The sequence below is a fragment of the Bufo gargarizans genome, chromosome 1, assembly GCF_014858855.1.
Source record: "Bufo gargarizans isolate SCDJY-AF-19 chromosome 1, ASM1485885v1, whole genome shotgun sequence".
NCBI lineage: Eukaryota > Metazoa > Chordata > Amphibia > Anura > Bufonidae > Bufo > Bufo gargarizans.
In genome coordinates this window covers 626,654,884-626,674,882 of record NC_058080.1, presented here as the reverse complement: position 1 = coordinate 626,674,882, position 19,999 = coordinate 626,654,884, and the positions used below count along the sequence as shown (strand labels likewise).

Here is a 19,999-nt window from a genome sequence, read left to right as displayed (position 1 = left end):
TTGTATGATACAGCCTGCTGAGCTATGTATCTAATTCCATTTTGTATTATCCTGCCTGCTGAGCTGTGTATCTAATCCCATCTTGTATGATACAGCCTGCTGAAGTGTATATCTAATCCCATCTTGTATGATACAGCCTGCTGAGCTATGTATCTAATTCCATTTTGTATTATCCTGCCTGCTGAGCTGTGTATCTAATCCCATCTTGTATGATACAGCCTGCTGAGCTATGTATCTAATCCTATCTTGTATGATCCTGCCTGCTGAGCGGTGTATCTAAACCCTTATGCACACGACCATATTCATTTTGCGATGTCCTGCCTTTGCTGGAACTGACATATGGATGTAGAAAACACACCGATGAAGTCCCTGTGCTTTCCACAGCCGTATGTCAGTTCTGCAAAATATAGAACATGCCCTATTCTGGTCCTCATAATGCAGATCTAAAACCCATAGAACTCAATGCAAAAAAATGTGAATCGCACACGGACAGTTACCTCATTTTGTGGATCTGCGACTTGCAGACCGCAAAACAGATATGGTTCCGTGCATGAGCCCTATCACTTATACTGAGCTCCCATAACAGTGACCTCCACAGCGCCCCTGCGACAGTGACCTCCACAGCGCCCCCATGACAGTGACCTCCACAGCGCCCCAATGACAGTGACCTCCACAGCGCCCCAATGACAGTGACCTCCACAGTGCTCCTTATTTGCCATCCAGTGCCCCCATTGTGCCATCCAATGCTTCCATTGCCATCCTCATGTTGCATCCTGTGTCCCTTCCTTATGTACCAGCCAGTGCCCCCATTGCAATCCAGAGTGCCCTCCATGTGCCCCCTTTGCCATCCACAGTGCCCCTTGTGTGCCATCTAGTGCCCCATTGCCATACTGTGCCCCTTTGCCATCACCAGTGCCCCTTTGCCATCCCCAATGCCCCTTGTGTGCCATCAAGTGCCCTTTGTGTGCCATCCAGTACTCCCTTTGCCATCCACAGTACTCCTTGTGTGCCATCCAGAGCACTCATTGCCATCCACAGTCCCCTCATGTGCCATACAGTGCCCCCTTTGCCATCCATGATTCTCCTTGTGCACCATCTAGTGCCCCCTTTGCCATCCCCTTTGCCCCTTGTGTGCCATCCAGTGCTCCATTTCCATCCACAGTGCCCCTCATGTGCATTTCAGTGCCTCCTTTGCCATCCACAGTGCCCCTCATGTGCCATTCAGTGTCCCCTTTGCCATCCATGGTGCCCCATGTGTGCCATCCAGTGCCCTCATTGCCATCCACAGTGCTTCTTGTGTGCCATCCAGTGCCTCCTTTGCTATACAGTGCCCCTCATGTGCCTTCCAGTGCCCGTTTGTCATCCACAGTTGCCCTCATGTGCCCCCATTTCCAACCACAGTGCCCCTCATGTGCCCCCATTGCCAACCACAGTGCCCCTCATGTGCCCCCTTTGCCGTCCACATTGCCCCTCATGTGCCCCCTTACACATACACAGTGATTACAGTCAGTACAGGCTTCTTATAGAATCTTGCACACTGAAAAGACGGCCGGTCCCGACGCATGAGCAGTAGTGTACATGAGTCAGGAACTGAGAAGTCTGGCAGGAGGCAGTGACGTCAGCGATGACGTTCCGTCTCCTGTCTCAGGCAGGTAAAGAAGAAGACGGCACTGGACCAGAAGCCTGGAAACTGCGTTTGGAGCGGTCACATGATCGTGAAGAGGATCCTATGAAGGGCTGCTCTGCAGAGGGTAAGTATACCTGTAATATACTTCCCTCCATAAGTAAAGTTCCCCAAATTTAAAGAAGAGGCCTGAGAACCCCTTTAATCAGCACAGATTGTTCTATTATTGTTGTATTTAACTCTGTTTAACTGATCTGGCAGGCTGTTTTGGCAGAGAAGAGCCTGCTGGAGTTCACCAGATTCAGCCTAGATGGACACTGCTGTTCACCTCTAGAACTCGTTGACTATAATGGGAACCAGCAGGGATCCAGCCAGTTTCCAGCATTAGTGCCAGGTTTCTGCTGGACAAAAACTACTGCATGCACCGGATGTCATCCGGTCAAAAACCAGAAAGCGTCCGGATCCCTGTCGGTTCCTATTATTGTCAATGAGTTCTAAAGGTGAACAGCAGTGTCTGGCTAGACCGAAGCTGGTGAACCCGGCAGGCTCTCCTCTGCCAGATCCGTTAAACGGAGGTGTGAACCTACACTGGATGGTGTCTCTCACTTTAGCGATACTGAACATTTACATATTTAGCCATAATATCACAGCCTAATATATCCTAAAGGCAATCTAATTGGTCAGAATTTTTACTATATAATCTAGATTGTGAACTGAACTTATTTTAAACGCATCAGTATTAGCAGCCCTCTGGGGTACATAGTCCAAAAGAAAAACTATCCCTGTTGCCCCTAGTAACCAATCACAGTGCAACTTTCTGTTTACCTGAGCAGTTTAAGAAATGAAAGCAGAGCTTCTGATTGGTTGTTATGTATCAAGACTGTTATTTTCTTCATTTTGCTTTGTGCTGGAATGAGCAATGGCGCCTTTCATGCGCCATAAAATCAAATGTACATCAGCTAGGGGTTAATGTAGATTTAAGCTATTACTTACACTACTTTCTTACAAAAATGATAATATTGCAAGAAACAGGTACTAAGCTCCACCACCTTTTCTCTTCACTTTGGAAAATTCGCGAGAATCTCAAAAAGTTGCAAATATAACATGCCTCATAATTTGTGACTTTTTAATACTTTAAAAAGCTGCTTAGGGAACCTCCACTTACACCAATTTACGGTGAAACCTATTGGAGACAACTACCCAGAAATTACATTGAAAATGGTCTTCTAAGGGGATGGTCTTCTCATACGCATAATATGCGATTGAACTAAAAATCGGTCACCTCTTAGGCCTCATGCACACGAATGTATTTAGTTTCCATTTTTGTTTTTGCGGATAAGATGCAGACCCATTCATTTCAATGGTTCCGATAAAAACAAGGACAGCACACCGTGTGCTATCCGCATCCGTGTGTGCATTCTGTAGCCCCGCAAAAAAAATATAACATGTCCTATTCTCATCCGTTTTAGGCATTGTTACAATGGATTCGCAAAAAAAATGGATGGCATACAGATGTCTTCCATTTCTTTTTGCAGATCCGCAATTTGCGGACCGCAAAACATAGAAACATAGAATGTGTCGGCAGATAAGAACCTTTTGGCCCATCTAGTCTGCCCAATATACTGAATACTATGGATAGCCTCTGGCCCTATCTTATATGAAGGATGGCCTTATGCCTATCCCATGCATGCTTAAACTCCTTCACTGTATTTGCAGCTACCACTTCTGCAGGAAGGCTATTCCATGCACCCACTACTCTCTCAGTAAAGTAATACTTCCTGATATTACTTTTAAACCTTTGCCCCTCTAATTTGATACTATGTCCTCTTGTAGCAGTTTTTCTTCTTTTACATATTCTCTCCTCTTTTACCTTGTTGATTCCCTTTATGTATTTAAAAGTTTCTATCATATCCCCTCTGTCTCGTCTTTCTTCCAAGCTATACATGTTAAGTCCTTTAATCTTTCCTGGGAAGTTTTATCCTGCAAGTTTTATCCTGCAATCCAACACATACAGTCGTGTACATGCAGCCTAAGGCTACTTTCACACTTGCGGCAGAGTGATCTGGCAAGCAGTTCCGTAAAACGTATGCCTACTGATGGCATTTGTAAGACTGATCAGGATCCTGATCAGTCTTAAAAATGCCTGATCAGTCAGAAAAATGTATTGACATGCCAGATCCGTTTTTCCGATGTCATCTGGCAAAACGGATCCGGCATTTATTTTTTTCACCTTTTTTTTCGGTCTGAGCATTCCTATGGAAAAAAATGGCGGATCCAGCATTCAGGCAAGTCATCAGTTTTTTGGGCCGGAGATAAAACCGTAGCATGCTGATCAAAAAGACTGAACTTAAGACATCCTGATGCATCCTGAACGGATTACTCTCCATTCAGAATCATGGGGATTAAACTGATCAGTTATTTTCCGGTATAGAGCCTCTAGGATGAAACTCTATGCCGGAAAAGAAAAACGCAAGTGTGAAAGTACCCTTATCCAGGCAAAATTTCAAAGAGGTGTTGTCCTGGAGAAGTTTCACTGTGTATAGGATCTATAGTTCCCTATAACCATCGGCATATAGGCTGTTCTGTTGTCCTAATATTCTTGTATAGTCTTGTATGCCGTATATATATATATATATATATATGTATATATATATATATTCAGAAACTATATATAGCTATGAAAAGTCGGGAAAATTCCTCAGAAGCTGAAAGATGTTGTGACTGGTATGTCGTACAAGGTATGACATTTTCCGGGCATAAAGGATGTCTTGAAGTGATTTTGAACACATCCTCAGGGGGAATCCTCTGATCACAGCAATATTCTCCTGATTATCTTAGAATGAAATATATTAATATATGCTTTTTCTCATTTTATATTATTGTTGATCATTACAAGAGAATGGACAGATGGGCGATGAATACTATGGGAATTCTGGCAGCGCTGTATCTTGTTCACAAGTCCATAAGTTTATATTTAGACTACAGCCGTCTGATGACATCGTCATTTGCTGATATGTCTGTTGTTTCCAGAAATCTCTACAATGTAATGAAAGTCTGTGTACTTTTATGTGTAAAGAAAGCTGTTGAGCAACATTTCAATGCTAAAAGCTAGAAATTGAAAAAGTGTAGTGTGGTGTTTTTGATATTTCTGTATTCTATGGATAAAGTCATTACAGTGTAAGAATATTACATCAGTTGGAGGACTTCGAAATTTATAAATATAATTGACAAATGGATGTTACCATCCCCATTGTCCCCTTTCATCGTCTCTGATCTATCTATCTAAAATAGAAATGCAGCAACTATCAATTCAAGCTGATATGGGTGAAATCCGTTCAAGACCATTGGTTGTAGGCCAACGCAAAGAACAGATGAGACAGCACTCCAAAAATAGGTAAAAAATGGTGGTGGACCTGCTTTAGTTACCCCCAACTGCAGAATTTCAGCCCAACACAATGAGACATTTCTCCCACTACAGGTCTTTCTCCTGCTTCAGAAAGGTCTCATTCTGTTGGGCTGAAACATTGCGGTTGGGGGTTAATAAAGTGGATCCACCACCCTATTTTACCCATGTACAGGCAGCAAAGTTCCAGTTTTGTCACAGGACCTTTCTCAAGGTTATTCCCTTCCCTTTGATAACGTATACACATTCAGATTAGTTGATTGTGCATGTGTACGGGGTGGTCAAGAATAGTAGTTGACATGTTAGGGAGCATTTGTATGTCAGCTATCTAAAGTCTATGGTCAGCTTAAAAGAAAGTTATTTTGGCCTGCAATTGATGAGACTGGTTAAGAGTCACTAGGCATAAACAACTGTTACTAAGGGTTAATGCACACGGTCGTTGCTCGGCCGTGGCCATACTGTACACAATACACGGGATGCCCTCTGTGTGCACCCCACATCACGGATGCGGACCCATTCACTTGAATGGGTCCGCAATCTGGAAGATGCGGTGTAGAATGGAGGCATGGATCCGAAGCCCACGGAAGCACTACTGAGTGCTTCCATGGGTTTTCTGTCAATCCCCCCACACTGCAAAAAATTGTGCATGAGCCCATAATGGGTCAAAACCTATTAACCTTGTTAAAGAAGGCTGCAGCATATCATTCTAAATTCATGAAAATATATGAAAAACAAAATACACAGAATCTCCCTGTTATGAAACATTGATGATTATAAACAAGTACACAAGGATGGAGTTTTACATAAAAATGTGTCTTATTGTTTAGTGACACTAGGATGCTTCTGATCTGACAATCTGAAAAGTGGGCACCGCCACCAAATTGTATGCTAAGCCAGAAAGTGTTATGTTGCTCTTTGCTTAATTATAATGAAAAATACAGAAACGGACACAAACGTGGACAAGTACAGGTTTCAAGGCTACACAGAAGGGTGCATTTAGTCATGCGTTACGTGGGTCCATACAGCACACATCATCTATGCATTAAACAGATAAGAGAGTATGCAGGAAACTGATAAAGAAGACATTTGTCAATAGACATGAAATCTACATACATAAAACAAGGACTCTGTGCATCTGCATGCAAGCCATACACATAAAGAACTTGTCACTGGCTTATAATAAGAATATTTTACCAATAGCAGCATACACAAGACATTCAGGAAATACAGTGGTGTCTTTCATGCAATCCATAACGCTCTAAGGAAATGAGGTTTACCATGACAGCAATAGCACCGACATCATGCAAGGCATGCAAGGCTTGCAATAAAAAAGACCAAAAGGAAGGATAAATTGGTTAAAAGATAGTCTCTAAGCATACTAACCTGCTGGTTCTAATGAATTTTCTACTTTGTCGTTAACATCGAAAACACGGTCATGAACACCTATAGTTTTCAAACAGCTGTCTATAATAAAAATAGAGATAACAGCCAAATATGTTAGTGAGATCTCTTCAACTCCATCACTTTTGCTTCTTAGTTTATCTCTTTTTTTGTTTTGTTTTGTTTTACATAATTTTTGTATTTATTATTTTTTTGCTTTTCTATTTATCTATTTTTTACTTTGATCTACAGGGCATATCTTCAAATGCCAAATTTTGCTTTTCTTTTTATAAACTGGACATAGACAACATTTGAGAAACAACAAGTTAGCAAGTATTTAATAGTGCTCAGTGATGAATGATTAGAAATTATAATGAAAAATAAACCACAGATGTCAAGGTACCACACAAGGCTTTACGATAAAAACTGGAAGGCTTTTAATTGTAGCACACGTTAAAACATGCATTAGTGGCCACCCACTGAAGCGAAGGAAAGACACTTACTTTGTGGCCGTACGTAGACTTTGAGTTTTAAGCAGGATCTTCTTCCATTGTCTGGGATTGCTGAAGCTGAAGGACAAAACAAAGAAATTGTTTCACTGATATTTTCTGCTAAAATTTATAATATTTTCTCCATCTTTATTTAGCATTTACAGAAATGTATTTACCTACTGAGCCACTTCACACAATAGGGCAGACTTACTAACCAAACTGTACCAACATTCTGGCTCAAATTCATTATGGCAGGTTTCTTTAAAAAGGCTTTCTTTTTTTTTTCTCATGAAAGATGCTTGATATTAACAGATTATCTGAATTTAGAAAGTACAAAGTCTGATGGTGTAAACTGAAATATTACACTGATTAAAGTGAATATATAAAAAAATTATCTTTTCCCGAAAAATCCCCAACTTGTCCATGCACTGTGCCCAGTATTACAGCTTAGCCCCATACATTTTTATTCTGATTGCCATATTTGGGGTAGGGAAGTTTTTTTTTTCCCTTAAAGGGATTTTAGGGGATCCTAAAAATGTTAAGGCCTCGTTCACACTTCAGTGTTTGGTCAGTGATTTCCATCAGTGATTTCTGAGCCCAAACCAGGTGCGGGTCAAAACCACAGAATAGGTGCAGATCTTTCCCTTATACCTTATGTCTGTGGAGGCTTCACTTCTGGTTTTGGCTCTCAAATCACTGATGGAAATCACTGACCAAACACTGAAGTGTGAACGAGGCCTAACTGTGTAAACCACGTCTAGTATTCAACAGAGCATAATAGTGTACCTGTCAACTTTTTCTAAGTCTTCCCTTCAATCTCCATGCTCCCTCTGTGCTCTACTGTTTACAACCCAAACTTCTAAGCTGTGGGCATACTGTATATGAACTGCAGCCACAACACAGCCCATAATGCTGTGTGCTGCAAGGTCAGCCAGAAATGTAAATTTCTACTACACCCCTTACTGGGCCAAAAACTCCACCCACTACACCCTCTATCATCCCTTTGCTGTCTCTCACTAATGTTTTCTCCCACACATCTTCAATATGAAGAGCAATGGTCTCTGCCTATCCTGCTTGTGGATTGAGAGTATCAACCAGCCCAATCTAAGATCTTATGGGTATGACATTATGACCATTGGTCAACACTTAAATAAAAGACAAAAATATGAATGCTGCCGATTTTACTGTCATGTTGGAACTATTGTCCTTTTTTGACTACCCTTTTTCAACTACCCTTCAACAAAATGGTATTTGCCACCTCAATGCAGTTGACAGGTTTTAAAAACTCTCAATTATAAACTGTAAATTTATAACATTGATACAAAAGCCTTCGATTACAATTTCCTGCAATGAATATTAGTAGCCAAAGTCCCCTGGCTGCTTATATCTGAACTGGGAGGATCTAATTATAGTAAGAGGAACTGTAAAAAAAAACAAAAACAAAAAAACCTCTAAGCTATGAAGACTAAAGAAAGTAACCTAAGAAAAAACATCTAATATGGTTTATAGGAAGTGTCCGAATGAACGTTTTTACTAAGAGCTTTAGTCTCACTTTGCTTCCTCATAGCTTCTAATAGTGTTGTGTTCTGAATCTGATGTATCAGCTTTATATCTCAAAGTGTCTTTAGCAGTGAGATAAGGAAAGGAATTACTTGGCACAATTTAATAATCAACACATTCTATGTGTCAATTTAGTTAACACAAAACTTTTTTCTATTTGACAGAAAAACAACTTCCTCTATAGAAAAACAAGTGAGCGGGAAAAATATAATCTGCACGAGTCAACCATGCTTCAACCATTTATAGCTTCTTCCTTCAAAAGGATATGAAACATTCAAGTAGGTGTGCCATGAGGTGTGGTATGGAAGCTGGGTGCCAAGAAAGTACAATTCCCTAGTGTTGGTATTTACATACAGGGCTAGGGTAGCACATATGTACCATTACTCCATTCACACAGGGCATTAAGTGACCCCTGTTCTCATAATCAGTATTGGTTCCAGTGGTCAGACCTCCGGAGATTACACATTTATCAGCCTTTCCTGTGGATACGTGATAAATGTTGTCAATGGAAGAATCTTGTTAACTGTAATTATATACTACTATAAATAAGAACATTATAAATAGATGAATTTATGAAAGAGCTGAGAGCACTTTTAATTCTAGTCCATTATCAGAAGTATTTATTTGTACTAACAAAGTACCAGAAGTATTAACCACTGAAAATTGCTTCCTAGGTTCAGAGAAAGGTGAGCATAAAACCAGATTCTCAATATAAAATTACATGGTTTATTTCCAAAGTGGGTTATTTAAAGTGATTTCAAGTTTAAGAAACTTTAGATGGTATCATGGAGTCAGGGAGGAGTGAGAGTATGGAAAAAACATTCCTCTGGTACAGGCTGCCTCCATCCAACTAAATTTATAGAGCCTATAATGGCTAGGATTACCCAACTATGAACCCAATAATTTCAATGGCTAGAACTCTCTTGCCTAGAGCAGAATTATGGCTTAGTAGGTAGGATGGTTATGTTGAGTTTTTGAATTTTATATGGTCCTCTAGGTAGTCCAGTTTCCTTAAAAAAAGCAAACCAATTGGAATTGATGGATCCTGTGCCCTTTTTCAACCTTTGTAACTATAACAACTATATGTATAAATGTCATTTTGATTATTCATAGACAAAGACAATGGCACTCCATGATCTCATTTATGCAGTGGGAGGTGGAGGGGGCTCTCTTCCTCTAAACTTCTCAGATGGTGCAGTCAATATTTTTCACAGCATCTAGGGGGTTAAACATCCCAGATTGGTGCTCCCGTCAGTCTGGGCCATTAGACTAGGAAGCTGGTTCTTATGTGAGAACTGAGCCCTGCTCTGCACTGTATGGGAGACCCATGAAACACTTATTCTAAGCTGCCATAAGGTGGTGGTTGCCTAAAATAAAAACCAATTAATGGCCAACGTAAAACGGAAGTCATTAAGGGTTTAAAATTCGATTTGGATGTGATTTGTCTGAATTGGTCCAATAGATTCAATTTGATTCGGGTCCAACTAAATTCAACCAAAATTGACAGTAAAACACTCTCTCTCTCTCACCTAGTGCCTTCAACTACAAAGAAAACCTACATTTTACCCTCACTAATAATATTCTGACCTTTCAGTTATGCATTCTATCATTCTTTCCTGTTTGCTATGCAAATCAAAAGGAAAGCAAACATGCCTTGTACTAATGCTACCATGTACAGAAGTAAATATTCCATGAATATTTAAATATGAATGGTTGTTAGAGCCAAAATCAAGATAAAATGACTGTAATAATTTGCTTTTTTTTTTCAAACCAATGAAGACTGATAGACATATTGAAAACTATTTTTGGGGAGATGTATATTCAGCCTCATACACATGAGAGTATTATGGCTCCATAAAACTCTGAGATATTTCGGCACCTTTTTATGCCTGTGACTTTTAATTCACCAAACTTGGGAGGGATTTTAGCAGAAGAAGACTATTAGATGAGTAAAAGGTCACTTTTTATTTTCTGCTGGGAGTTGCTGCCCATTTCCTTACTCTTAAGGAACTGTCCAGGTGGCATATATTATACATTTTATAGAGTGTTTGAATAATTTCAGCAAGACTATGAACCTTACAAGGTCCAAAAACTAGTATCAGTGGTATAACAACATACAGAAAAATATATAAATCAAACTAACAGCTAACCTAATGCAATTTTTTAAACCCATATGAATGCTTTTTAGGTTACCATATGTCTCTTGTAAGGCTTTTTTACACATTGTTTTTTTTTTGGGCTTCTAAAAAAATTCAAAAAATTTTATGCATTTTTACAACTTCTTTTGGTGATGTTTTTTTAACATGTCTTTTGTTCTATAGAGAAGCCGATGGGAAAAAATGCTTGAAAGAAACACCATACCCAAAGCATGCTGCATTTTATATTTCACTCTTGATTTTTAGCTAACTTTGGGCCCAAAAGGTTTTTTTAGGGAAAAATGCTAGAAAAAAAACATCTCGAAAAGTGTCACAAAAAAATAGAGATTTTTTTTCTTCCACAAAAACGTTATGGGGGAGATTTCCGTGTGCCAGTTCTCTGGTGTAAAAAAGTTGCAAACACTGTGTTTTAGACACCACTTGTGAGAAAGAGGGTGTGACAAGGGAGGGATGGGGCCATCAGGCTCGATACATTTATCATTATTTGCGCCAGTTTTTGAGCTCTGAGCTGCTGTAGATTTCTTTTTGTTGCATGGGGTACCAGAGAATGCGTCTAATTTATGAAAAGGCCTGTGCCTATTCATAATTCAGGAGCATCCTCCTGTAGAGTAGGAGATTTCTACGTCTGGTGTAAAAGACCAATCTTTGATAAATAGCCCTATAATGTGTGAACCCCCCTAAAGACAATATTCATATCCAACTAGTTGATTGGCTTAAACATGTAATACAGTTAAACAACTTCCAACCTCAGAAGAAGACTCACTGGTTTTAAAATTCTCTCATTGTGTTCTCTCAGCATTAAATGCATTCAATACAAAGACTTCAATATTAAAAAGATGCTGATTACAGAACCCCCCCCCCCATTCCCACTTTTGATGGGAATTGCATTGGGTTTCCTATATAATCTAGACTATATGCAGGCCTAACATCTATCTTCAGTAATATTAATGACTCCTACATCATACAGTCTGGACAATGACTGCATATTGTTAACAAAAAGATGAAGTATTAGCTATTCAGTGGCTTCTAAATAATGTGCCAGCTCTATAAGATTATTTATTTCCCAATGAATCAAATCAGTATTGGTTTTGACTGGTACAAAATGAAATCTTATTATCTCCTTGTAATATATTAGGAAAAACAAAAATAGTTATGATAGAACACTAATAATACATGACAGGACATAGATAATCTGACATAATGATAATAAAACATGATGGAATGCCTACAAAGAAAACAAGCAATGCATCTGTGTTGTACTTCTCCTAATCATTGACTTTTCAATATCTTTAACTAGTTTAAGGTTTTTACTTGAACTGTGCCTAGGAATCTGAGTACTTCTGGTACAATATAATTTGAATCTAAAAAAATATTCAATAGCAATTATGGCTGAAACTAATAGGAATCTGAAAACTCTGTTCCTATATAGTTAGAATACACAGTATTATTGCAGTAAAGTAACATTCGTAGACTGCTGGGTTAAGGTTACTTTACAAAGACATTTGGCTGCTAATATGTCATATAAGTATTACCTCCATCCACTTCCCCTCCGCACTATCCATGTCACATGTGATATTGTAGTCATTAACACCAATGAGGTGCTCTTCATACCAGCTTATTGGTAGATTTTCAGTAAATGCACCGGGAAAATATCTGGATCTATACATTGAACATGTAAATAAGATATGTAACTGTTTGGCAAACAGTTCCCTACAGTACAACACCCATAGACCGTAATTTACAGTATCCTCCTTGTATTAAAAATCATAATAGTGCACTAAGTTTTTCAATTAAGTGAATATAATAGTATATTGTCTGTATGCTGCCTAGACATACGTCCTAAAGTCCATATTTCAACATATATGGAAATGTTTCCATTGTGTACAATGTTGGAAGAGGATTCCTTACGGTAAGAGCAGTGAGACTATGGAACTCTCTGCCCAAGGAGGTAGTGATGGTGAGTACACTAAAGAGTTCAAGAGGGGCCTGGATGTATTTCTGGAGTGTAATAATATTACAGGCTATAGCTACTAGAGAGGGGTCGTTGTTCCAGGGAGTTATTCTGATTGCCTGATTGGAGTCGGGAAGGAGTTTTTATTTCCCCTAAAGTGAGGAAAATTGGCTTCTACCTCATTTTTTTTTTGCCTTACTCTGGATCAACTTGCAGGATGACAGGCCGAACTGGATGGACAAATGTCTTTTTTCGGCCTTGCATACTGTGTTACTGTGGTATGTTTGGTACTGCATTAACCAAACCTAACTTAAAGTCTCTTCTAATCACTCTGGCTAAGCCCCATTTACAAAGCTATATTTTTTTTGTCAATGTTAACTTTGTATATTCCCCCAGTGGAAAACGAAAGAACCCTTTAAAGAGGACATCTCGATTCTTCTGCATCTATTCTTATAACTCATAAAACTGTTTTCTGCAGTTCCACTGTTATTTTTCCCAGAAATTTATGACAAAAATAGACAACAGTTACACCCACTGGGCAGTTTATTAATATACAGCTAGAAGGAATAATAGAGGAATGAAACAACACTGTTATAAGAAAAGATCCTCCAGAAATATTTTGTGGGGATCACAAGTATTTACAGATCAGTCAGGAGAGGTGAGGGGTCTTCTTCAAAAGAGGACCTGTCACCACAAAACGCATTGCAGCCTGAAGCAGCATGTTATAGAGCAGAATGAGCTGAGCAGATTGATCTATAGTTTGCTGAAAAAGATTCAATAAAACTTTCAATTTATACATTTAAATCTCTGCTACTCTGACTCAACAGCCCATTTGGCTATTATCAGTTGTTCAGTGCATTCTTTATGTATGTGTGTATACAGAGGCAGCTGTCAATCACTGATATCTGTACATGGGGCGGCCTCAGTCTTATGTATCAATCTGCTCAGCTCCTCCTGCTCTATAACATGCTGCCTCCAGATTGCACTGCATTTTTAGGGTGACAGGTTCTCTTTATCGTATAGATCCAGCCTCAAAGCTACATTTCAATTCTGTTAACAAAAGGTCCCTAAGGTAATATTACTCCCAGAAGGAGTCCAGTTAGCTGCAAGAGCAATGAAATCAGTAAGTCTAATGTACGAAGCGTATAGTTTAAAACTTGTACTAAATTCCCATTCTCCTCTGCAGTTAATGGGTGGTATTACAGCAATCCCTAATAATATGAAATAGATTTTTAGGCAACTCTTTATTATTCTCTGGAAAGCAGAGTCACGGGTTAACCTTCCCTTTAAGATCGTATTATTTCCGCTCAGGAGAACCGGCACATGCCGAAAATAAAGACTGAATGCGAGAACCTCATTGAAGTTTTCGCACCCCCCATTCTCATTTGCCTAGAATTACAAAGACGCAACATAGTAATAATTACCAAATGAAAGAGAACAGACAGATTAAAGATAACAATTATAAATTAAAACAATTCACAATGATATTTGGCAGCACAAAATTACAAGTTAAACCCACATTATATGACAGTGTATAACATACTGCTTCAATTGAAGCACGATTAAAGGGAGTCACAATGGTGATAGCGCAGAGACAAGAAGCATTAGTCGAATGCAATTACACATATAATAAGAGCACATTCAATAGCTCCTTTAACGGTTTTTAGTGGAAGTCGCTCGAGCTCAGTTCTGTGTGAATGTGTCGAGCCTCATTTTTTCACTTTATTGAAGACACTTGGTCTAAGTCTGCCTTTTAATTGCCATTCAGCAGCTACATATGGAGTCATCATAAAACTGGCATGGGCTATTGAAGCTTTCGGAAAATTGCAGATTATAAAGGTAGAGATACGAAACTGCGCAGGATAGGGGGAACCGTTTTTATCGCTTAATAGTAAAGAGAGATGGGGCAGAAAAAAAATAACTTTGGTGGATTTGCCTTGAAAGCGACATTTAATTACACCTAATTTCCTGCATTTTAAAAGCAGCAATTCAGTAGCACTACACCAAATGTTGCTATAGAAGAAATAGCACATAAAGGACTTCCAGCATGTCAGAGAAATGTATGCGCTGAGATGATGCTATGTTATAGGTGAAGTCAGTGGTGAAGTGCCCTCGGCACTTACTGCTTTCTCGACATAGTTTAAGTGACCATGCGTGAGTCTTTTTATTGTGTGTTGAAAAGATCATTTCTATTCGACTCTAGGGAAGTCAGCCCTCCTGTACGCCGGCTCCTTTGTTATGAATATGGAACAGATGGAGATGAATCTATCAGCTCTGCTGGAACAAAAACACTTACAACCAAGCTCTATTAAATACTCGGCGCAGCTCTTTGATACCAGAAGCTCTTTGTGAACTGCTGTGATGCTACAGTTCTTAAGGAAAAAAAATGGAAAAAAAATCTTATTATAGCAAAATTACCTGATCATGTAAAATATGCATAATGCATTTAATATGACTGTATAACAAGGTGTGAGTAATAAGCAGATATGGATTTGTCTAATATGTGACTTTCATAATTATGGAGGAGGAATTTTGCCAATTGCGTGATATTAGGACCAGCTGCTCTTCTGACTAAAGACGTGTTGCTCTTAGAGAACATACAGTCCCACAAATAATGTACATGAAAGCAGCTTTCGTCACTGGTATAATTAACTCAAGGGCTGGCTATGCATTTTAGATAGCTGTCATATGAATGCTTGTTTGGTCGAGGGCCGTTCCTCCTGAATCCCCTACCGATACACTTTGATTCATAGCTTGGCCAAAGTTGCTTCCAAACCCTTCTGGTGGCATCTTACTGTATCTTCCCTGAGTACAAAAGGATGGGCCACACTGAATGCTACAGCTCGATCCTTCTTTCCCATGACATCTGCTGCTGAAATAAAGCCAGGGCAACCCATACATACATATTATATAGTTGTCTGGTCTTGGCAAAAGTTGATGTGCATGGCTAGCTTTAGATTTTTCATAGACCTGATCTAGATAGCATTCTCTGCTGGGTTCAGCTGGAGAAAGTAAATTGCACATATAAATTCAATCTCCATTGGATTGCAGCTCGACAGAGCTCATTGTAAATGTTGCTTGATTATATGCTTTTGTAGGCACCACTGGAACAGCAACACAGTTTGGGATGTCCTGCATTAGTTGGCAAACACTCATAGTTTGGGCTATAGACACAAACCGTGTGGATGCCAACAATAACTAATTCCAGTCATACCAGTACAATCAAAGGACTTGACCCAAACTCAGATAAGGCTACTTTCTCACTGGCGTTTTGACTTTGTGTTTGTGAGATCCGTTCAGGGCTCTCACAAGCGGTCCAAAACGGATCAGTTTTGCCCTAATGCATTCTGAATGTTAAAGGATCCGCTCAGAATGCATCAGTTGGCCTCCGTTCCATCTCCATTCCGCTTTTGAGGTGGACACCAAAGTGCTGCTTGCAGCTTTTTGGTGTCAGTCTGATGAAACTGAGCCAAACGGATCCGTTCTGACACACAATGTAAGTCAATGGGGAAGATCCGTTTTCTGTGACACAATCTGGCACAAGAGAAAACGGATCCGTCCTCCATTGACTTACAATGGTGTTCAAGACGGATCCGTCTTGCCTATGTTAAAGATAATACAAACGGATCCATTCTGAACGGATGCAGACGGTTGTATTATCTGAACGAATCCGTCTGTGCAGATCCATGACGGATCTGCACCAAACGTGAGTGTAAAAGTAGCCTAAAGCAATATTTTATCCTAGTGTTTTATTAAAGACTTGCTATCTTGCAATATGGTGGATTTGACTAAGGGTATGATTTAGTACATGTTAATGCTCCTACCAATCTCTTAAAGAGCAATAAGGAACATGTGACCCTTGAGTACTTTCCATACCTCTTATTATTATATGTAGACAACTATGGAAAGGAAAGGAAACCTAGTGCCAGAACACTTTACTAACTGAGCAGAAGAATGAGGCGTAAGTTGGACACCTCACTTTCTTTATGACTCTCTTATGATTCTCCCTTTTCTACGTCTACTGATATGTGTACCCTTGCCTACTTTTTACTGCTTTAATTTTCTCCATAGGTTATTGGGATACTCAGGGGACAGATGTGAAAATCCCTTTGTAAGTAGTCACAGCAGCCAAGGAATCCCAATGTTGTCAACAGAATAATCTTAAGGAAGTTGGCATTACATCAGAATTATAACTATAAAGGGTATAAAGCTAATAGTCTCTCCCAGAACCTGGAACCTGAGGGGGCCAAAAGGTTCCTCTACCACATAAGAAGACATTACTGATATAAATGGCCTCTGGTAGCTAGTTTACTGTGTTATAGATTTTGCATTGGGCCCAGAAACTTCTGTTACAGTCATAGTCTGTATGATAAATGAAAATAAGATGACAAATGGTTGACCATTTATGTGGCAAGGTTTATTTTAGTGGTTCTTTCCCATAAATTTTTTGTAATGTAGTTGTTTAGTGGTACCAGGCCGTGTTCCTAAGGTTTCAACTTTACAAGAGTACTGTACACGGAAGACCTTTAGGAGCATCTAGGTAAGATGTCTCGTGAATAGGAGGGGCCAGGAAGCTAGAAAACATCTCAGCATATAACAGAGTTTAGCTCCACTGATGAGATCAATCAAGTAAGATGTCATCTATCACCTCTCTTACTATCAGAAGGGCGTCTGCTAGATACCATGTTAGGACACTGGTTGATGGGGAGCTTGTTCATGTTCACTGCCTTAGTGACTCTTATTTACTCTACTCCGTATGTTATATACAGTATCTTTAGCATATTTTATCATAGTTTAATAAACATTTATGCACCTAAGCCATGTCAAGCCTATTTTATTCCCAGATCTCAGAATTCATGTTAAAACAATATATTAACTTCTTGAAGTTATGCCTTTATATATATATATATATATATATATATATATATATATATATCTTACTTCTATTTTGTCCATTTTTTTGTACCACAAAAAGCCATGACTAAAATCTAGTACATATATTTTACTACTCTGAGCTTACAGCCTAAAATTAAAACTACAGTCACATGTTAGGTTTGTACTCAATTCTATCATGCCCAAGTCACAAATGTTTATTTCATTGGTTTCCTAAAATGAGCGATAGTATGCCGGCAGAGCTGGGTATGATTCTTATCATAAGCAAAGTGACAAAATAAACATGAACGGCCGCCTACTCCCTGGTGAAATTAGGTTGTTTGTACATGTAGATAGAAATTTCTAGATTCTATTAAATTTATATCGGAATCTTGAACACACAGTATATTAGCTGCATAAAGGTTTAGTGATCTGAGATCTATGTTGTGTCAAAGCTCCTAAGAATTAGAATAATGATTAACTGTTGAATCTAAAGTTCAGTCACTTAGGTTCGGTGGATAAACCGTCTAAAGAATTATTGATGAAATGTCTATTGTTAAGAAACTCAGAACTACTAATATGTGGAAAGGAATACTTATTTTGTAGGTTAAAAGACTACAAAAATAACTTTCATTTTTGTAGAAAAACTAGATAAAGATAAGCTGTTGTCAGTAAGATTTCATTCACCATTGCTATACAGTATTACATGTAGTATTTTAGTATCTGTTAAGTACAACTATATTGTTCCGTCGTAATATTTCTATTCATAAAGGTGGGTCAGGAATCTTTTTTATTTAAACTACATTTTGGTTATTATTCACAGGTTCCTTTTTATATTCATTGAGCATTTTAACTACACTGAGCAGATGCAAACGGCTGCATTACAGAATTGAGTTGAACATATCAGCCCTTACAGTAACTCTGTATGGCTCCAACATTAAACAAACAGTTTATTTTGCTCATGAATTGTAGAATTTGCAGGAACATGCCACATTAGGTAGTTATTGCTTCTAGTTGAAACTTGGTGTGATACTGAGCCTATGGCTCCATAATATTGAAGAGCAGTAAGGAATTTCTAGTAATTACACATTTATTTTGTACCATACATTTTTTACAATTACTACAAAAAAATATAAATCTAATTTTAACTCTATTTTTGAAAAACTTTGTGATGGGATTTGAACTCACAGCTTCTGTATCATGGGCCAGAACTTTAATCACTACACTATACAGCTGCATAGCCAGTCACAAAAAAAAAAAAAGTATAGGTCTCAGTAGAAGTACAGTACAGTAGAAGTCAATTTTTATTTATTTATTTTTTAACTGGCTATGCAGCTATTATAGCTGAGTGGTTAAGTGCCTTGCCTCTAATTGAAAAAAGTTGTGAGTTTGAATCCCGGCAGAAACTTTTCTGAAATACAGGCTAAATTAGATTTAAATACACTGGGGTGTCCGCAAGCACTGACTCCATATATAGACATAGCTATATATGGAGTCAGAGCAGGGACTCCTAAGCTGTGGGCTCACACTGAGGGATTCTCTCACTGTACAGCGATCTTCTGCATAGAAATAGAAGATAAATTAGATTTAAATACACTGACTTTATTTATTTTGTAATCTCCTTTTGAAAAATGCTGGAATCTAAAAAATATATACTGCAATCTGGTTGCTTTGTAAAAAGCTCCCCATCTCTCTTCTAATAAACTATATTACCTTACCTTCCTTTATGCAAACTCTAGCAATACTGTAAACCTATGTATCTACGGCTTTATTACATAGCAATGTAGCAAACAATTGTCGGGTGGGTAGCGTTTCTTCCCTGCAACTGCCTGTTCATTAGCGGAGGAGACCGCTGCTTTTACATGCAGAAATCTCTCCCATAGTATGGGAAGGAGCAATCGCTAATGCCATCGCTCATCCCCATACTGACTAGTTGTTTGTCAGCAGCAGATTAGTGATTAGACAGTCCGATCTGCTGCCTGCAAAAGATGATTTTTAAGGGGTAATCGGCAACAGTATTACACTGCCAGATAATTACTAACAAGTGTTACTACAAATGCTTGTTAGCGACAATCGGTGTAATGCAGTATAATACAGCCATTAGTCTATGTTCCCTCTACATTCAATAGTCCTTTATTTACTGATTTTTCAGCATCTAAAATCTGTCTAAAAACTAGCACAAATTGTTGCAGTTTATTGCCAATATTTGATGCCACTAGGGTTCCTAAACTTTTTTCTGAGAGTCTTGAAAAAGGGGGAAGGGTTGTAAGAAAAGGTGGAGATTCACTGTAAAAGAAGCATGACCTATGATGTGTCTTTTAGCGCTAATTCTAGGGTAAAATACTGTTTTAAAGCCAGCCATTAGTTGGTACAGATTTGGAAAAAAGTGTCTATCTCTGCACCAAAGTTATGTTCCAGCCAGACTGGGATAAATCTGGTGCAGGTCTAGACAGCTTGATTAGTAAATCCAGGCCACTGTATGTTTGAGGCTTATGCTGGTAAAAAGTTTGGCTATAAATGATGACTGTAGCCTATAATGGAACAGACTTATGCCATAACAGT

At 38.8% G+C, this 19,999-nt stretch overlaps 1 protein-coding gene across 1 annotated transcript in view; it reads right to left on the bottom strand.

Annotated features, from left to right (window-relative positions):
• Positions 1 to 19,999, bottom strand: part of EFNA5 (ephrin A5) — a 373,670-nt gene that overhangs the window by 23,523 nt on the left and 330,148 nt on the right. The window contains exons 3-4 of the mRNA XM_044275956.1: positions 6,911 to 6,976; positions 6,411 to 6,491 (exon numbers count right to left, since the gene is read on the bottom strand). Coding sequence (XP_044131891.1) covers positions 6,411 to 6,491; positions 6,911 to 6,976 — 147 coding nt within the window. The remainder of the gene's footprint in view (positions 1 to 6,410; positions 6,492 to 6,910; positions 6,977 to 19,999) is intronic.